This window comes from Diabrotica undecimpunctata, chromosome 8 (genome assembly GCF_040954645.1).
Source record: "Diabrotica undecimpunctata isolate CICGRU chromosome 8, icDiaUnde3, whole genome shotgun sequence".
NCBI classification, from domain to species: Eukaryota; Metazoa; Arthropoda; class Insecta; order Coleoptera; family Chrysomelidae; genus Diabrotica; species Diabrotica undecimpunctata.
In genome coordinates this window covers 1,533,845-1,553,958 of record NC_092810.1, presented here as the reverse complement: position 1 = coordinate 1,553,958, position 20,114 = coordinate 1,533,845, and the positions used below count along the sequence as shown (strand labels likewise).

At 31.6% G+C, this 20,114-nt stretch overlaps 2 protein-coding genes across 4 annotated transcripts in view; one reads left to right on the top strand and one right to left on the bottom strand.

Moving 5' to 3' along the window:
* Nucleotides 1-6,355: 6,355 nt before the first annotated feature.
* On the bottom strand, nt 6,356-9,297 carry cm (AP-3 complex subunit carmine). The gene is made up of 9 exons (XM_072541919.1): nt 9,120-9,297; nt 8,832-9,063; nt 8,716-8,775; nt 8,537-8,658; nt 8,302-8,461; nt 8,083-8,196; nt 7,838-8,024; nt 6,951-7,102; nt 6,356-6,653 (listed from the first exon to the last, which is right to left on the bottom strand). Exons 1-9 carry the CDS (start codon nt 9,152-9,154, stop codon nt 6,468-6,470), a joined length of 1,248 nt encoding a protein of 415 aa, XP_072398020.1. The 5' UTR covers nt 9,155-9,297; the 3' UTR covers nt 6,356-6,467.
* A 317-nt stretch (nt 9,298-9,614) lies between these two features.
* Nucleotides 9,615-20,114, top strand: part of shi (dynamin-1 shibire) — a 45,707-nt gene continuing 35,207 nt past the window's right edge. For all 3 annotated transcript variants that reach the window (XM_072541917.1, XM_072541916.1, XM_072541918.1), the window contains exons 1-9: nt 9,615-9,929; nt 10,224-10,297; nt 12,341-12,490; nt 12,553-12,756; nt 12,835-13,027; nt 15,162-15,371; nt 15,940-16,147; nt 16,623-16,760; nt 16,947-17,104. In XM_072541917.1, the coding sequence (XP_072398018.1) occupies nt 9,766-9,929; nt 10,224-10,297; nt 12,341-12,490; nt 12,553-12,756; nt 12,835-13,027; nt 15,162-15,371; nt 15,940-16,147; nt 16,623-16,760; nt 16,947-17,104 (1,499 nt within the window). In that variant the 5' untranslated portion in view covers nt 9,615-9,765. The remainder of the gene's footprint in view (nt 9,930-10,223; nt 10,298-12,340; nt 12,491-12,552; nt 12,757-12,834; nt 13,028-15,161; nt 15,372-15,939; nt 16,148-16,622; nt 16,761-16,946; nt 17,105-20,114) is intronic.

Genomic DNA, 20,114 nt, shown 5'->3' with positions numbered 1-20,114 from the left:
TCTTTTACAAATGGCAAGAAACTTTTTATTTTTGAATAAAATAAAGAAGTTTTATTGAAAAATACAATTTACATAAGTACAATTTAAAAAATATATTTATTTAGTTCAAAAAAATGTTTCAATCATATACTCTACGACACTGGTGTAACACATCTGTAACCATCCAAAATACCCTCGTAATAGGATTATAAGGTATTGTATTCCTTCAGATACAAGGTGGGTTAGTCGAAAATATCTTAAACCGTCAGTTTCAGGTTGGTTTTTACTATTATATCCTATTACCTATCCTCTCTGTATTTCAGCTCTCTAATTAGGGTTAAACTTGTAGTGAGCTATTGACAAATTGTGAACCGATTATAACGCTCTTTAACTGTATAGCCTCAATTTCATCTCATCTTGCCATATTGCTTTTATTTCTTTCGCTTCCCTGATTTTCCCTCTTATTGTTATATTTATCGTCTGGGTCAAATTTGTCATTTCTTCTTTCGTCCATCAGCTTCAGGATATGATCTGTCATCCATGATTGTTTCTTGATTAATTTATCTGCCTTTAAGTGTTTTTCCTTTACATTTTGAACTGTTTCTGTAATCTGTTTGATCTTTTGTTCTTCGTTGAATTTATCTCCTAATCGCTGCCACTTGCTCGTTTAATATGGGACTTACACCCCCATTTTCATGCATACGTATCTTTCGGCACTCTTTCGAATTTGACTGGGAATATTCTCACCAGTGGCACGTGGTCCGTCTCCAAGAAGTCTGCTCCTGGATAAGTCTTGACAGATGTGAAGCTATTTCGGAATCATCTATTTGATTTCTAGTGATTCTCCCGTGTCTGTCTTGACTGAATTTTCACGTGTACAGCTTTCGAGATGGTAATTGGAAGAATGTGATGGTGACAACTAGTTCTGGGTCTTCTGCGATTTCTTCTCTTCTCATCTCCTCTCTCGTTTCCTCTCCAAGCTTGGTACTAAAGTCTCCATAATGATGAGGACTTCCTGTCGTGGAATTATCTGTTGATTTTCTGATAAAACTCAATTACTTCTTTCTCCTCTTTGTCTGCAGTAGGAGCATAAACTTGGATGATGTTTATATTAATGGGCTTGGCTTCTAATTGTAGTAAAATCACTCTTTCTGACAATGTATCGTATCTTGTGTAAGATAAATCCATCCATGCCATCAATAGTTTTTGATGCGTGTCGCTGTGTCACATTTTGCGTCGAAGACATCTGAAAATGCAGAAAATTTATAAATTCTTTATTTTTATACAGTTATCTTCTGTATTATTATAATGTAATCAATAACAAATCTTAGTTTTCGTGTCTCTTGCACCCTGTATATTTATAAGTATATACCATTTAAAAAATTGCATGTTGGCTATACCTAGTGGTTATTAATGACCCTGTAGAATTCCACATATTTTCCAAGTATGAAGAATATCATTACCTACATTTTTTCTAAATAAGTTTTTTGGATATCTTGTACCACAATGGAATTATCGGCCGATATCGCACTTAAAACTCACCCTGTATATCTTTGTAAGTTTTGTAATTTTCGTAGTTCACTTTTTTCAAATTCCTCTTCTAGTTCTCTACATAGATACTCAAATTTGTTCATAAGCAACATTATTTTTCTTGGAAACTAATATCAGCAATAAAGAAATCTTGTACCACAATAGAATTATCGGCCGATATCGCACTTAAAACTCACCCTGTATATCTTTGTGAGTTTTGTAATTTTCGTAGTTCACTTTTTTCAAATTCCTCTCCTAATTCTCTACATTGATACTCAAATTTGTTCATATGCAACATTATTTTTCTTGGAAACTAATATCAGCAATAAAGAAATCTAGCTTAACAATAACAAGTACAGTAAGTCATCAACTTCGTGCTAAAATCTACAACAAAGCAATAAAACAAACAATTTCATTTAATAAAATGTAGGTAATTTTTTCTAGGAATGAAAGTGATGTAAATATATTATTGCTCAATTTCTTGAGTCTCATTGTAGGTCATTAAATTATATTATTCACAGGAAAGATTGATAAGACATTAATTAACCCATGAATCAGTAATATTTTCGACTTTTTGATAGATACTCGTGATGACAGATAATATTTATTCCTTTTTTCCACTGATACGATTAACTTTAAATTGTCTCTGGCTAAAATCAAATTCTTTCGGTTTTAGACAATTACATATTACTTCTATGATACATACTGATTGTCAAAAGAAAAATATAAATAGTATATGGCAAGATATTCACGAGAAATTGGGTAATTTTTATTTGTATTTTAGCTAAATATTGTCAGCAGTTAATTCATTGAAAAATAAACTTGATGAAGAACTGTGAAGAACACAATAAAACCACCGGAAAAGACAACCTTCTTTATAAGTTGCGCCTGTATGGTATACAACCCTCAAGATCCTCAAAGGAGCTCATCCACATGCCGATTTCATAGATCCATTCATCGATTTGATCAAGTTATTTTCCCACCTTTTGGCACCGTCCGAAAAACGATAAAATCGTCACATTCTCCGAATTCGAACGTTTGTCTTTGATCCCGGAAATGCTGATGAACTTTGGTGATTAATTCATCAAAAAAGGTGTACACCAATGATTAATAACTTTCAACTATTTGACTAACAATAAGACGAATAGTTTTATTGAAATAATTCACAAACTATTCTCTAGATATGGTTTATTAGATGACAGACGTAACAGGTGTTTTATTAAAAATGAATGAAGGTTATTTTTAATTCAAAGTTTTCATTAGTAACTCTCCAAAGTTCCAAAACATTGTCAAACAACACAAGAAAATCGTCATGAGGAAAATAATATTTATTCGTTTTCTTTATAACTTGTGCCTTTAGGATATACAACCCTCATGTCTCTTTCATAAGATCCTCATATGAACGTATCCATAGATTTAGTCATTTTTCACCTTATGGCACCGTTTTAAAGACGACAATTAATTAAATCGAGTCTTTTATAATCATCACGAAATTCTTCGAATTCGAATGTTCGTCTTTGATCCCGGAAATGCCGATAAAGGTAGAGGTGATTAATTTATCAAAAAAGGTGTTCCGGAATGATTCAAGTCTTTCAACTATTTGACTAACAAGTAACAATAGGACGAACGGTTTCGTTGGAATAATGCACAAACTATTCTATAAGTCCGGCTTATTGGATGCCATAAAGACAGTGGCGTAACAGGTGTCTTATTAAAAAGGAACGATGATTATTTTCAATTCAAAGTTTTTGTTGGTTTGTCCGAAGTTCCAAAACCTTCACAAACCAAACAAGATCCCACGTTTGCAGGAGCTTAAGGAAACTGAATAAATAATCGTTTATATGTAGCCTTAAATGTTAACACTAAATAAAGAAAATCGTCCTGAGGTATTAAAGATCAAGTAAAAGTTGACTTGGACAGTACAGGCAAGATTTTTAGAAAATATCCTCAGTGGTAGTGGTTTCTCAGTCTTCATAAACCGAGAAACTTTGTATTTATCAGTTTTTGTATTTGAATATTCGTATAACCAACATACCACCATGAGTTCAAGGTTATTACATATCAACAGGCATGCTAAGGTTTGAACAATCTCAATTACTTAGTCTTAAGGCCACAAATCAAATTAATTTAATAATTATGATTTTCTGTCTTTGGCAGATATGAAATCAGAAAGGCTAAGGAGGAATGGATGAACAAGGAATGCCAGGAACTGGAAGAACTAAGCAACAAACATGACACCTCAAACTTACATAAAAAAATGAAAGAACTTACAGGCAACACCAGACAAAGAAGAACACTCATAACAAGAGATAATGGAGGAATACTTACTGAAGAGAGCAAAATAAGAGAGGCATTATTTGCGTTGACGGGACTCTTGTAGAAATGTTGGGAATATAACAAGAGTACATATGTATGCTTCATAGACTTTAGGCCTTTGACCGAGTGCAGCATATGAAGTTAATAGATGAATTAAAAAACATCGATTTAGACAAAAAAGACATTGAGTTTATTAAGGCTATATACTGGAACCAGAAAGCAGTAGTAAAGGTGAACGATATAGAAACAAATAATATACCGATTGCGAGAGGGGTCAGGCAAGGATGCGTCTTGTCTCCGACGCTTTTCAACGTGTACTCAGTCATATTCAGAGCCGCCTTATGGGAAAGAAAAGAGGGAATAAGAATTGGTGGAGAAATCGTAAACACCATGAAATTTGCAGATGACACGGTAATTATGGCTGAGAGTATAGAAGAACTACAAACTTTACTAGATGCAATGAATAATGAATGCATTCAAATGGGACTTGACATCAACACAGATAAAACCAAATTTATGATAGTATCAAGGAGTCCAATAAATAACGAACAACAACTAACCCTTGGTGGACAGCAAATAGAGAGTGACAAAATATAAATATCTGGGAGCTTACATCAACACAGAATTATATCAAGACCAAGAGATCAGGTTACGAATAGAAATGGCAAGGGCAGCGTTCTTAAAATTCAAGCAATTGTTCTGTGACAAAAATCCGAATACTGCGCCGAGACTGAGGTTTGTTGAATGTTACGTCTGTTTTCAATTATTGTACGGGGTAGAAACATGGACGTTAAAAGCGCAAATAGTTAAGAAGCTTGAAGCCTTTAAACTTTGGATATACCGGAGAATGTTTAGACCTCCATGGACTGCCAGGGTCACCAATGAGGAAGTGCTGAGAAGGATGGGTCGAGACAAAAAATTGTTGAGAACAATAAAAGTACGCAAGACTGCATACCTTGGACACATGCTGAGGAATGATTAATATAATCTTCTGCAGGTCATCATGTAGGGTAGAGTCGATGGCAAAAAGGGAATAGGTAGAAAGAGAAAGTCATGGCTGCGAAATATTCGAGACTGGACAAACATGACTGTAGACGTATTATACCACGATGCAAAAGAGAGAGAAACTTTTAGAAATGTGGTCGCCAACCTCCGTTAATGGGGACGGCATAGGAAGAAGAAGAAGTCCTTGGCAGTAGTCGAAATGTGCAAGATAATAATAATCTTGTAAAACAGTATATTTATACCTGTTCAAACTTATAAATGAAACGCACCACTTGAGTCTACAGTTAAGACTAACTTTATTTTGTTAAAAAAGTGAATACAATTGACAGTTTACATTGTACCAATCTCAACTTCCTGTAAATGACATATGGCGCTAATATTTAATTTTTTTTTAGTTGATATCAATATTTTAACAATACCTTAGAAAGACAACGATTTGTCACTTGTACAAGCCTGATGATAGGTAAATACATTTCAGTTTTGGTGAACGAACTTTTTCAGGAATTTTATTACATCACTGACAAATAACTCTAAATATGTTACAAAAATAACCAAAAAGGTTTAAAGTTCTTTTAGACTATTTATTTTCTTTAAAATTATATTTTACAGCAACCAGAAGTTAGGTATGGATCAAAATAGAGAGACTAAGGGAGAAAAAAACAAAATAGATTAGCAGAAGATTTAGCAGTTTAAAAAGAGTGTGTGAGGATAAATGACGTATTTAAATGTTTGATACATTTTTTCTTATCAATTACGTGAACAAACGTGTGTACCATGAAATAGATCAAAAAAATTTGTTCCAATAAAAATTAGCGGAAAAATCATTCAGTTTTTTTTTTTTCATTATAATTATAAAAACAGGTCAATTTTTATAGAAAACTTGTTGAGATGCGATCCAGACGTAACAACCATTACGATTTTCTTAAAAGACGATAAAAGCATTAAATTGTGGGAATGAAAACTGTTACTAAAATACCTACCGAACTTGATCAACGATATAAGGGGCATAAAAATCTTACAGATAATGTACCATTAGCTTACAGATATACCATGATTCCTAGCAATGCAAATTTTACATTGCAGTTAGTTTTTTTTGAGAAAATTAGTTGCTAAAAAGAAAAGCCAAGTTTAAAAATAGAATTATATTTATTTGAGTATAATTTTACATATTTATAAAAATAACAAAAAAAAATAAATTATAGAGGGCATTTTAATATTAAATTGCACTACATATCAATTAAAATTTCTTTTACATATAAAAACATTTACAATAGCTATATTGTTTTCGTAAGATTGGAATCGATATAAACTACTTATAGGCAACCAGTTATACATTTATCAAGATTTTGAATTGATATAAACTACTTATAGGCAACCAGTTATACATTTTACACGATTTTACGTTACCTGCATCAGCATATTTACATTTAAATTTCCTCAATGAGAAAAAAATTAAAATAAACAATTTTAAGTATGTGAAAAATGTTATTAAACAATCATTATGTTGTAAATAACGCAAAAACCTAATTGGATCTTTTATTTTGTCCAATTTTGTAAATATTTAACTAAAAAAAGTGTTGTAGTATATAAACTTAAATGACCTATACATATTAGAAACTAAAACTGTTAAATTAGGATCACATACGGACCAAAAACCGCCCTGCCTTCGTAATATATTTAACACCTTTGAATGGTTTATATTTTTCTCCGTACATATCGAGCCTGTTGACTTTCAGTCCGCTAACCGCCAATTGGCTGATCGTAAAATGCACATTTATGGAAGGATTTATCTCGGCAGTGTTTGAACCGCTGGCTATGGATACCTAGAAGATAAAAGTAAACGTCAAAAAACTAGTGTGTTAGCAACATTTATATTAGAAATATAGTTTCTAGGTATCCTTCGGGAGATTTTATTAAGAAAACAACTAATAACTATCCAATCGATCCTCATCGTTTATTCTTCGATGCTCAGTTCATAATTCCAGTAGAAACATAACCAGAAAACATAAATGGAGATATTATATAAAGACAAAAGCAATTTTTATAATAATAAAGAAAAAATAACAAGAATAATGGATGTAACGAAGGAATCATATTGGATTAACTACATTTATACTTACAGATCCTCTGATGTTTGGCAATTTGGTCACATCAATTTTTCCAATATCCCAATGCAAAATCTTGGATACGGGGTCGAAATTATATTTGCCTTGGTTTGCTGTTAGTACACAGTTGAGTATGCATTTGGGCATCAACACTTCAAGTTTGACACCTAAAATTAAAACACAAGAGTGACATACAAGTATTTTGTTGGTTACAGTAAATTTAGTGTGTGGGACACCCTTTTTATTCTTTTAGCATTGGAAGATTCCTTTCTATATTGTTTGTCTCTACTTTTATTCTTTGTAGATCATATTTTTTTGTGTTTTTTTCATTTTTATATACTTTTTCTTTAAGTGCCATTATGTTTTCAACTGTAAACATTGATCTGCCATTTAGTTTTATTTGCCCATCTCTAGCAGTGAGGAAATTTCACCTGCAATTCAAATTCCGCACCAAATTCTTATATCTTGCAGTCTGGAATATTGATTTCTCCCTGGACCTCATCTTTGTTCTATCCTACCCATTAAAATCAATCTTAATATCTCATATTACATTGCCTCACCAAAATTAGGACTCCCACAAAGCTTTCTTATGTTTTTTGGAATTACTCCTTCATATTCTATTAATTTAGATTATTTATATTAAGCTATCTGCTATTTCTAGTTATTAAATATCCCTAGATGCACTGTTTTTATGGTGTTCTACAAAAACTTCTGCTATTTTTGTTTTTATTAAAACCGTTATATAAAGAAATTATTTGCTGTGATTCTCTCACCACCAACAACTTGTTCATCCTTTATTTTGCCCATTTTTTTGTTCATTCTGACAATGTCAAGTCATTCTAGCAAAAACATAAAGAATAATAAATATAACCTAACATAACCTTATATAATATACTACATACTTTCAATAGTTCTTCCCATAGTCTGTTTGGGACCCACAGTCAAATCTAGCCTAGCTTGTTCGCCTGTTTTAATGGATAGATTATGTCTCACATAGACAGGAATTGCAACCACGCTCTGACTACTAATGTGGTAGGAAATCAGCCTAAAATTGCCATCTGGTGGAATGAAAGAAAGTAAACGTTCAGCCTAAAAATAAGTACAATGATTTTCTGAAAAGTCATTTAAAAGTTATTTGATTATTCACCTCCCATCTCTTGAATCTGACACATGGATGGAAACTAACATCATCAAATAATCTTGGATTTACGAAGGATAGGGTCAAGTCTGGCATACCACTCAATTTTATACAGCAATCGATCTAAAATGGAAAAAGTCTTGTAAATATTTTTTACGAATCAACCTTTTTTAAGTTGATTTGATATATTTTAAAGACATTTTGTTCATAGAATAAATGAGTACCTACATAACCTTGAATTTCTGCAGAAACTGTAGATCCAGACTTATCAATAATAGCATCAACTTCTTCTATCACATCAAAATATGCCTCATTATTAGTATATTTCACTCCAGATCTCCTCCAAGGAATATTGGACAGTTGGCCAGTGGGTAGAATATCACTAACACTAAAAAAACATTAACAAATCAGTTTAACGATAGATAAAGAACAATCACAATGAAAATATCTATGTCTAAATTACTTTGTCTTCCCAGTCATTGTATTTGCAATAGTCCTTAAAATATTTGGTGGTTTGATCAACTCCTTCAATATATTACTCTCGGTGGCCAGAGGAAATCCATTATCTAACATCTCATCCAAAAGCTTAAAAAATTAGATGAGAATAATAAAACATTAGCATGAATATCTAAATCCACTTACCTCATATACAACAACATAGTTCTCTTTAATAATAGACTCTGTGCATTCAGAAAAATAATCCTAGAAAAGAATAATAAAATAAGAAAAATACTATACAATCTATAGTAACTACTTACTTGAAAAATATCTACTACCCTATGCAAGAATTCGATAACAAACAGAGGTGGTATCTCTTCCATGCATACAGCTACAAAACTCACACCGCCCCTTTGTATAGATATAAGGTAGTGGTGAGGGGTTGCTATAACTGGGTTAATATCACTTCCATTTGATCTCTGGGCTTCTAAATAATAGTCACATACTGATTTCGGTATAACACTTCGCCAATGTTTTTCCAGAAAAACATCACTGAAATATATACAATTGTTATTTGGCTTATTTATTATATTGCAAAATTGTCTTACCCTTGTGCATTTATAATAAATAAACTATGGATCATTTTTATGCTATTTTATTTAGTATTAAATTTAGGGAGGTTAAATTTGTTTTTATCAAAACGTCATCAGATAACAGCTGTCGATTGCTATTGCTGTCATTGTCGATTGTATCGATATATAAATCTCTATGACCAACATATTAAAATGAAAAATACTAAAATAGAATATTATATTGTTTGATGGTAATTTTTTATTATTTGGAAGATCTAACAATATTAAATAAGTTAAGTGATTGAATACAAGTTGGAGATTAAAAGAAATTAATGATATTGTATAGATAATAAATGTGGACGATGTCGTACTACGCAGACGCGTGTGTATTGATAATCAAAATATTCAAATTCTGAAAATTACTTTATCATTCAATGATAAGACTACGAGAATAACACTTTTGACTGCATCTGCAATAGACTAACTTTAAAAAAACTGATTATCTTTGGCAGAAGTGAATACAATGGTTATTGATAAAATGAAAATAATACGAGGACTGTATGACTCATGCGCAATTTAAATTCAGTCAGTTTATTATCGGCCATGTTCGTAGATGTACCTCCGAGGTGGTGAATAGAATTTGTTGATTTTTCAATAGTTTATGTAAAATTCCGGCCTAAAAATGGCAGGGAATTTGGGAATGGAGCAACTTATTCCCATAGTGAATAAGTTGCAAGATGCTTTCACACAACTGGGTGTTCATATGACTCTTGATCTGCCACAAATCGCTGTGGTGGGCGGACAATCGGCAGGAAAAAGTTCAGTTTTGGAAAATTTCGTCGGAAAGTACGTATAAATTCTGTTTTTCTAGAATTCAACCCACATAAATATCCACAATTAGTTATTGATTATACCTAAATGTTGTAAATCAATTTTAATTTTTGACTTTTGACACATTGACCTGGCTATTGACCTGTCAAATGTACTAGAAAATTGATTCTTTCTTGGGAATGGGGCCCCAGCAATTTATTTCCTTCTGCGTAATTATCGTACTTACACTTAGACTTATGGGTTGGTATTGATTTTTGCCTAAGTGTACATGATAATGAGTTGAATGACACAGTTATCTTTTTTTTTCAGAGACTTCCTTCCCAGAGGCTCCGGAATCGTTACTAGAAGACCGCTCATTTTACAACTCATCAACGCCATTTCTGGTAAGAATATCACCTTTGTTTTGGATTAATTAACTGTTTTTTATTGGTTGTTTATTATTATTTCTGGAGGTCACAAGGAATTATTTACATGGTGGTCTTTTGACACCATGTATGGAATAAATAATCTAGATAGAATAGTTTATCAATATAAACAGTTACCTGACATTTGAAAGCTAAAATATTAAATAAAAAGTTTGTTCTGATATTTTTATACAAAACAACAGATCAAATGGCTTAACTCCATAGAAGGAGCTATAGAGCTAAATTTTTTAAGTTTTGTTAACTCTATTACCTTCTTAATACACATATCTCGATCTTCATTAAATTGAAATGTTGGTAATACATCTGATCCGGCAAAACACATGTTTTCTGAACAATTAAGACAATTTTAGCTTCTAGCAATCAGGTGTTGGTGTTGAAATATTTGTGTGAAAGTTTCTAGAATCATCCCATACTTATTTGTGTTATTTGATGTTCTTTATTATCTTTTTTGGGAACTACAGTATACTCCCTCTATAACGAACACGGTTATTATGAGGTTTCGCTTATAACGAGATACATTAGATGTCCCGTGAAATTTCTGTTGAACTGTAACCGTCTATAGCGAGGCAAATTTGGTTATAACTAGAGAAAATAAGATCCAAAAACGTGTTTCTTGCGTTTTTAGTCCGGTCGTAGCTATAAATAAATACCTTTTCAAACAGTCCCCCAATAAACTTAACTGCAGCCCGCAATAAACTTCTTTACAATGAATAAATACAACTGTTTCACATCTTTAGAAAATATATGATAGAATGATACTGGACCAGTTAAAGCAGTTAAAAATAACAGAGTTCTTAAAATTGCAGAAGCAATAGTTTATGTTATCCTTGAAAATACGATTTATACATTATGTAGTTGGAAAAAAATATAAGTACAGCTTTTTTGTTTTAACGTATATCATTGATAATAAAAGTAAACAACTCTTTTATGTTTTAATACATATATTTCATTGACAATAAAAGTAAATAACTTTTTTTCAAAAATGCCATTCAAACAATATTTATTAGCATCTTATATTGCTCCGAATGGCTTCACTATAGGAAGTTAATGGTATAGAAAACTACAGATTCATATATATGTACAGTATTATGATTGTCTGATATAACGAGATCGGCTTATAACGAGGTAATTAGTCTGTCATTTCAGTTCTCGTTATAGAGGGAGTCTACTATATATAATAAAAAGTGAAGATTCTGACTTGTTTTACTGTGAACGTTTATGTCGCTCATCTACATCTACACAATATGCTGCTTTTATAACAGCTCCTTCATCAGCTTGAACCAAAGATTATAACCTGGATCTTTTACCTTTTGTACAGTGGTTTTTTATTTATAATTTTGTCACATATTTTATTTTTTTTTAATTTTTTTGTCTCCCTTATTAGGTTTATCCTCAGATTTTCCATCCACTGCTATTTCTAATGATGCATCACTCTCTTAGAATAGATATTTATTGGTGATTGTTAGTTTGAACAATTCTACAATTACTGAAAGGTTTAAACATAGCCAGTACACTAATCTGGTTATAAAAATAAAAAAAATCAATCCAAAAAACAACCCTTTAGCAAAATTTCTATAATTTGTAATTATTATGAATGGTCTTTTAAAAATAGTCTATGTTACTAGCACATTGTTATCACAAAAGTGCTCATATCTTTCTATAGAACTCCCTACAGTTTTTCTACTTGTTTATCTTCTCCAAAAAGTAATTTTGCTAAAGGTCCTCAAAATTTTGTAAAGTTTCTGCTACAACTTCTTCATTCCCTGCAAAATTGCATTCTTTAAGTCGTTTTTTAAGTTTGGAAGTATGAAATAGTCACATGGAATTAGATCTGGTGACTATGGCAGATTTCTGGTTGAAATTTTGACATCATGAGCTAAATCTATTGTATTAGTTTTCATTATCTATCGACCCGCCATCATAATCATGAACTAGATAATGAATAAAATTAGTTTGAACATGTTTTAAGAATAAATATTTTATGTACGCAAATTTTTGCAGAACATGCTGAATTTTTACATTGCAAAGGAAAGAAATTTGTCGATTTCGACGAAGTCCGAAGAGAGATCGAAGCAGAAACTGACAGAGTCACAGGAAGCAATAAAGGAATATCTAATATACCCATTAACCTAAGGGTATATTCTCCAAATGGTAAATTCACCACAATTTGTTTAGTAATTAATATCACAATATTAATTGTTGTTATCTTCTAGTGCTAAATTTAACTCTTATCGATTTACCTGGCTTAACAAAGGTTCCGATCGGAGACCAACCGCTCGACATCGAAGCGCAAATCAGAGGTATGATTATGCAATTCATAAAGAGGGAGTCTTGCCTTATCTTAGCTGTTACACCTGCCAATACAGATTTGGCGAACTCGGATGCTCTGAAACTGGCCAAAGAGGTAGATCCTCAAGGTAACGTAATTTCTCTTTCAAATATTTACAAAAATATTTCGCTGTTTAAATTTCTGGTTATTTATCTCGCTCTTTCAGGTATAAGAACTATTGGTGTCATCACCAAGCTGGATCTCATGGACGAAGGTACTGATGCCCGTGATATATTAGAAAATAAATTGTTGCCTTTAAGACGAGGTTACATCGGCGTTGTTAATCGATCTCAGAAAGATATAGACGGCCGCAAAGACATAAACGCTGCCTTGAATGCCGAGAAGAAGTTTTTCTTTAGGTGAGTACCAAAATATTCCGATATTAATGGACACTCGTAATAAAATCGTTCATAAGTGTGTCAAAAGTGTTTATTTGCTAAATCGTAAAAGAATAGAAGATCCAGCGATGAAGACTGATGATAATAGATAATAGATAGCTGTGGGGCATTCAAAATATCGAATTAATAGGTTAACCATTATTCAACCCTGATTTAGCGACTAGTATTTTTATGTTTGGCCATTGAAAATGTTTAATATGAATATACCTTGTAATTGGAGTTACTTTATATGAAAAAATCGAATATTTACTTAAATGTTCAATACAAAAATATTATTTTGTGACTCACGTTTATTTATATACAAATTTCTGTTGCAATTCGAGGTTGATAATAATTTTACGGAAGTTTCTTATCACAATAGGTTATTGGCATTGTTTCTTAGAACTAAAAAACTCCTCTATCGGATATTTATACCAAAAAATAGTTATATTTATAATAGTAATGTTATAATTTTTAATTTTAGAGGAAAAACGACGCAATTTTACCATTTTCTCTTATCATTTTCGAATGCGCGGTAATTTGAAAAAGTTCTAATTCATTTTATGTACCTTTCCATCTCCCTTAATGTTTTCGCGACTACTTTAACATAACATAACATAACAATATCTTTATTTTTAGAAAATAATATACATTCTGTGAACATAAAATTATTTAAAAAAAAAACAGTGTCACAAAAGAAAATATTATTTACTTATTCCTAACCGTTACATATACAAATAGTCCTCCACAGAATATGGCTCAAGAGCTACCAGTAATTTAAATATTTGATGTTTATACAAACTTAATCTTTCCTCCCTTTTAATAGGTTCAGGCAGTTTATTAAACAATTTGATGCAGCAATAAAGAGCGTTTTTTCTGTTATACTTAACCTGTGTATTGGAATTTTATAATTATATAACCTGGTATTTACTATACTATTGGGCTCAAAGTTCCTAAAGAGTATTTTATTCTTATATAGAAACAGTAAGCATTCTTGAGTAAATACAGCGTAAACTTTTAAAATATTATTACTCCTAAAATGCCCTCTACATGATTCCCTACTTTTTAAGTCAAACATAACTCTTTATTATTTTATTTTTATCTGAACCAGAAATACATTATTTATGTCCCTACTGTGGCCAAAATTTATTAGACCATATCTAAATTTTGCTTCAAAATTAGCATGATACACTGTTTTTAGTGAGTTACTATTCATGTATTTTTTTAGAACTCTAAAGCTGTAAATCACTTTACTCAAAGACATACATAACTGGTCAACATGTTTATCCCAACATAAAAAACTGTCAATATATAATCCTAAAAATTTGGTACTGCTGCTAATATTTAAAGTGTCATTATTTACAATAATACTGTTTGGCATATCTGAATGTGCATAATTTGTCTTAAACAAAAGAAGATCTGTTTTATTTTGATTTAAAACCAACCTATTCATAGAAAACCAGTCTTTAGCTTTCTGGAACTCTAAACTAGCATTAACGCTTAGAACAGACATGTCTTTACCACTGACTAAAATGTTTGTATCATCTGCATAATTTGTTATGCTGGAAGTAGTATTAGCCACTAGACCATGAAGATCATTGATATAGATCACAAACAGTAAAGGACCAATCACACTTCCTTGTGGTACTCCAATATTGATAGTGCTTTCAGATGAGATGCCTATTTCAGTGTTTTTATGTATTTTTACTAAATGTCTCCTATTTGCCAAGTAGGACTTAAACCAGTTCAATGCTGGTCCACGTATACCATATTTCTCCAATTTATCAAATAATAGGTCATGCACTAAACAGTCATATGCCTTTGATAGGTCCAAAAAGAGACCCAAAGCCATATGATCAATCTCAGTTCATTTCAAAATATCCCAGACAAATTGAAAAATCGCAGTCTGAGTTGATTTTCCCTGTTGATAACCATGCTGATTTGCACTAACTGATGTAACATTCGGGATAAGTCGTTTTAACAGCTTATACAGCAAGAAAACGAACCACATCACAGCCGACAACCTTCTTATTTGACGAAGTCATTACATAAAAACACTAATGTTTCTAATTATTGTACAATTTCAACATAACATTAAGTTAACTTTTTTTCTCAGCCATCCATCGTATCGTCACATAGCAGAACGCTTAGGTACGCCTTACCTACAACGAGTTCTCAACCAACAACTCACCAACCACATCAGAGACACCCTACCCAGTTTAAGAGATAAACTACAAAAGCAACTGTTACAATTGGAGAAAGATGTGGACCAGTTCAAACACTTTAGACCGGACGATCCATCTATCAAGACTAAGGCGATGTTACAGTAAGTACCGAAGGAATAATTTACGTTTTAATAGTAAAGAGTTGTTTTTTTATATTATGTATCCTTGTCAACGTTTTCGGTTTTACATTTCTAGCAAATTTGACTCATTTATGTACCATTTCATCGCTCCTAATACGTTTTTAACAAATTTGACTCACTTATTTACCGTTCCATCACTTTAAATGCTCTCAGTTTTACTTTTTAGCAAATTTGACTCATTTCTGTACCGTTCCATCATTCTTAATACATTTTTAACATTTTTTTTTTCACTTATTTACCGTTCCATCACTTCTATTGTTCTCGGTTTTATATTTTTAATAAATTAGACTCATTTCTTAATAGATTTTTAACCAAGTTTGACTCATTTATGTTCCGTTCCATCACTCTTAATACATTTTTAACAAATCTGACTCATTTTTGTATTATTCTTAAACTTCACCGATTTCACGAACTATATCAGCGGTTTTAACGATTCGTCCGTTAAGAAAACTAATCATATCACAGTGATTTTAATTCATCTCGTTCAATTATCCAAGATTCTTCTTCTATATCTCGAGGTTTTTTTAAGGATGATCCAGCAGTTGCAAGTGGATTTCGACAGAATCATCGAAGGTTCCGGCTCGGCACAAATCAACACGAACGAACTGTCGGGCGGTGCTAAAATCAATAGGTTATTCCACGAACGGTTCCCCTTCGAAATCGTCAAGATGGAATTCGATGAGAAGGAGCTTCGCAGGGAGATCGCCTTCGCTATTAGAAACATTCACGGTATTAGGGTAAGTTTGTACTTGTTTTCTGTATTAGGGAGTATTTTTTTGTCTAATTGAAAGTTTTCGTGAGCTCCCGGACTATTTTTTTGTCTAATTGAAAGTTTTCGTGAGCTCCCGGACTATTTTTTTGTCTAATTGAAAGTTTTCGTGAGCTCCCGGACTATTTCGGTGGACATACAGGGACCACGTGCACGACTGCTGTAAATAGTGCACGTATTCGGTGAAGCACCCTCGGTTTGCGGAGGACCGTGACACTAGAAGGGCCATTGTCCTAAATTTGACGGTTTTCTTTAAAAAGACAACATTAAAATGAGTGGAAATGCAAATTCTGAGAAGATAAGGCACATATTTAAAACGACACACACAGGAACGTCATAGGATGAATATTTCTAAGAAAAAGAGACATTAACGCAATAACGGAAAAGAAATCTAATTCAGAGTCACATTAAGGGATGCTAAAATGTTTTCCTTTTCGTTGTAGGTGGGTTTGTTTACTCCAGATATGGCTTTTGAGGCTATAGTAAAAAAGCAAATATCTCGGCTGAAGGAACCTTCTTTAAAGTGCGTCGATTTGGTCGTGCAGGAGCTGTCAAATGTCGTTAGGATGTGCAGCGATAGGGTAAGTAGTAGACTTAAGTTACAAATATTTAAAACCATTTAACTTCATAAATATTTAGAAATTTGTCTTCTTTATATCATCAGTTCTTTTTCGGTACAACTACTGTTCTGTATAGGCTTTCGTTCGTCGCTGATTTTGCATTTAATCTTCGTAGTACATTATTTAAATCTCCAATTTTGTCGCTAGATGGCCCGTTACCCACGATTAAGAGAAGAAGTAGAAAGAATTGTTACTACGCATATTAGAAGCAGGGAGCAAAACTGCAAAGAGCAGTTGTGCCTACTTATTGACTGTGAATTAGCATATATGAATACCAACCACGAAGACTTTATTGGATTTGCAAAGTAAGTCACATTTTTTTTTTTTTTCAAAAATATATCGCTTAGTGATTTTTTATCAGTTATCAGTTCCATAACAAACTTTTAAATCAGTTAAATACACTATTAAAGTCGAATTAATCAAACACTTGCTTTATACCTTATTTATCATTACTAGACTTCGGCAAATATGCAAATAAAAATGTAGAAAATATGCGCATAAATATGCACGTGTTTACCCGAAAATATGCAAATATTTTACAAAATATGCATACAAATAAATAAAAAAATCGTAAAATAGTAACAATTTTATTTAAAAAAAAAAGTGTACATAACTAAATATTTCCTACTATTCATTAAGATTTACATTTATTTTAAGTAACTACATCATTTTTAAGTATGAATAAACTTATTTAGAATTATGGTAACAATAAATGACCAAGTGGTGTTCAAAATTTTCTAACAAAAACTTCTGTCTGAGTACATATATTTATATATGGAAAAACTTCGTTCAACATCAACTGATGTAACGGGAGCATTTTTCAAACTAACCAAAACATTTGGTTCTAAATTAATTGTTTCCGAAATATTTCCAGCTAGAACACTGACTACTTCAGAAAGAATATGGTAACCTTTATTTTTTTCCATAGTAGCTTCAAATTTTTTTAAAATATCTTTTCCAATATTACCTCTAACGTTCCGACAACATGACGCAAATTCTTTTATTAACGCTGTACTTTCGAACAATGACAGTTTTGGTGATTCTAACTGAGTAATTGTTTTTTGAACAAAACTAAAATTTGATTTTATAAATGAAAGTTCTTGTTGAAGCAAGTTACTCTGAAAAGTTTGTTTAGAATCCAAAAGAGATTGGGAACTTTCATCTGTTAACGTATCAATTATGTTCTTTATTTTAACAAAATGATCTGCATAAAAATTAGCTGCTTCTAACCATGTTCCCCATCGCGTTAAAATAGGTTGTGGTGGAAGAGGAATGTTAGGTAGCATTTCTTTATAAAGTTGAATTCTTATAGGAGATTTAAGAAATACTTTTTTGACACTGGATATCATGGTATTTACAAGAGGAAACTTTTTTCGTATTTCCTCTGCAACTCTGTTTAATCCATGCGCTACACAAGTAACATGTATTAAATCTGGGAAAAATATTTTTAAATTTTGTCCTGCTTTCACCATATAAGGAGCAGCATCCGATAAAATAAGCAGTAATTTATTAGAAGGAATAGTTGTCGGAAGAAAAAAGTTGCTAATGTTTCTTGTATAAAACGCGAAATTGTTAAAGCATTTGTTTTCTCAAGTTGCTGGCATGAAATAAGATGAGATTTTGGTAAGGTATCTTCTTTAAGAACACCAATCAATAAATGAGCAATATACTTTCCTGAGGAATCAGTGGTTTCGTCTACAGATATGTAAAAATAATTATCTGCAATTTCTTCCTTAATATTAATTAACACCGACGAGTATAGCCCGTTCACATTATTTCTTCTTAGAGACCGATCACTTGGAACATTAAGTTTGCAATATTTTTTTAGAAACGAACTAAAATTTACATTTGCTAATTTTGAAAGCGGTATGTTTGCAGACACTAATGCGCGACACAAGTCTTCATTAAAAGTTTCTTGCTCATCTAATTTTTTTGAAGTAGATTGGAAACATTTAGCCATTGAAGTTTGATGTTTTCCTCCTATTTTTCCTTTTTTTGCAATGTGTGAAGCAGTTCTCACATGTTGGTCTATCTGAAATTTCTTCTCACATGCTATCTATAAATAAAAATAAAAACCTTTATTTTAACCCAACCTTTAAAATATAAAAATATACAAGGTGTTTTTGGTTAATCAAATAACTGGTTTGGAAAAAAAAACACTCGCTAAGTGTTTTAAATGCAGTATTAATCCACAAATTAGTTTTTGTTACTAACCATTAGTACATCATATAACTTACTTTAAAATTCAACAAAAGTTTTTTTTTTTGTTAATTCAATTACAATAAAAATAATTGTGTTTTAGAATAGCTGACTTCATAAAAAAAGTAAAGGTGAAAAATTTTTCTAAATACACACCATTGTATTGTACCATGGACAATTTTTTCTCACTAAAGGAAGCTATTTTTCATTTAAAAACAACCTACGAGTACTAAATTTCAAGTAAATACGTTTATTGGTTTTAAAGTTATTGTTGTTATTAACTAAAAGAATTTAATTTTTTTTAATTTTAACACCCTGTATCTCGAAAAGTAAATAAGTTTGACCCCTCATTAACTATATCGTTTTGTTCAATTTTTCGAGAAGTATCTACAGTCAAACGTTGTAAGTGTCATTTGGAAACACCCTGTATGTATGAAATATTAGATATTTAATAGAAAATATTAGATACTTACAATTTTGCCACAGACTGAACAGTAGATTTTTCCCATATCCATAGACAGCTCTTTTTAAGGTTTAATCCAAGTTGAAGCACTGGTTGTTTTAGGCATTATAAAATCACAATCTTTCTTTTTGTTACGCACAACGAGTGTTTACGCTTTGAATATCAAAACAAAAATGATTTACAAATCTGAGCATCAAATTAGAAATGTTTAGGTACCTAATTCAATAAACTGGGAGATTTTGGAAAATCCCTAAATTAGGAACAAAACTATTAGCCGTTTACCTGCTGTTAAGATACAATAAATTGTAGATAGATTTGGGGATTAGATCATAAAATGCAAATGAGCGAACCCTTAGCGATTATCCAATAACTGAATGCCTCAGTGACCGAGACTTTCTAAGAATGTTGAGGGCTACTTAAATTGATCTTCTTTGAAATTGTAAATGTTTTGTACCTGTAGAGATTACGTACTTAGATCATTTCTTGATTAAAATGACTACAAAATTTTATACAAGAATTGAAATAAATTGGTATGTTTAAAAATTTTCAAATACAGTATAAAAATCTGAACTTTTATGCACTTTATGCAAACTTTTATACAAATATGCCAAAATATGAAATATTTGCATAAAATATGCACAATATGCAAAATA

Excerpts from the sequence above, each read along its gene's own strand:
- cm (XM_072541919.1), bottom strand. The coding sequence starts at position 9,154 with ATGATCCATAGTTTATTTATTATAAATGCACAAGG. Across the intron at positions 8,776-8,831 it reads GGGTAGTAGATATTTTTCAA|GATTATTTTTCTGAATGCAC; the intron begins GTAAGTAGTTAC and ends ATTCTTTTCTAG. Across the intron at positions 8,462-8,536 it reads ACAATGACTGGGAAGACAAA|TGTTAGTGATATTCTACCCA; the intron begins GTAATTTAGACA and ends ATGTTTTTTTAG.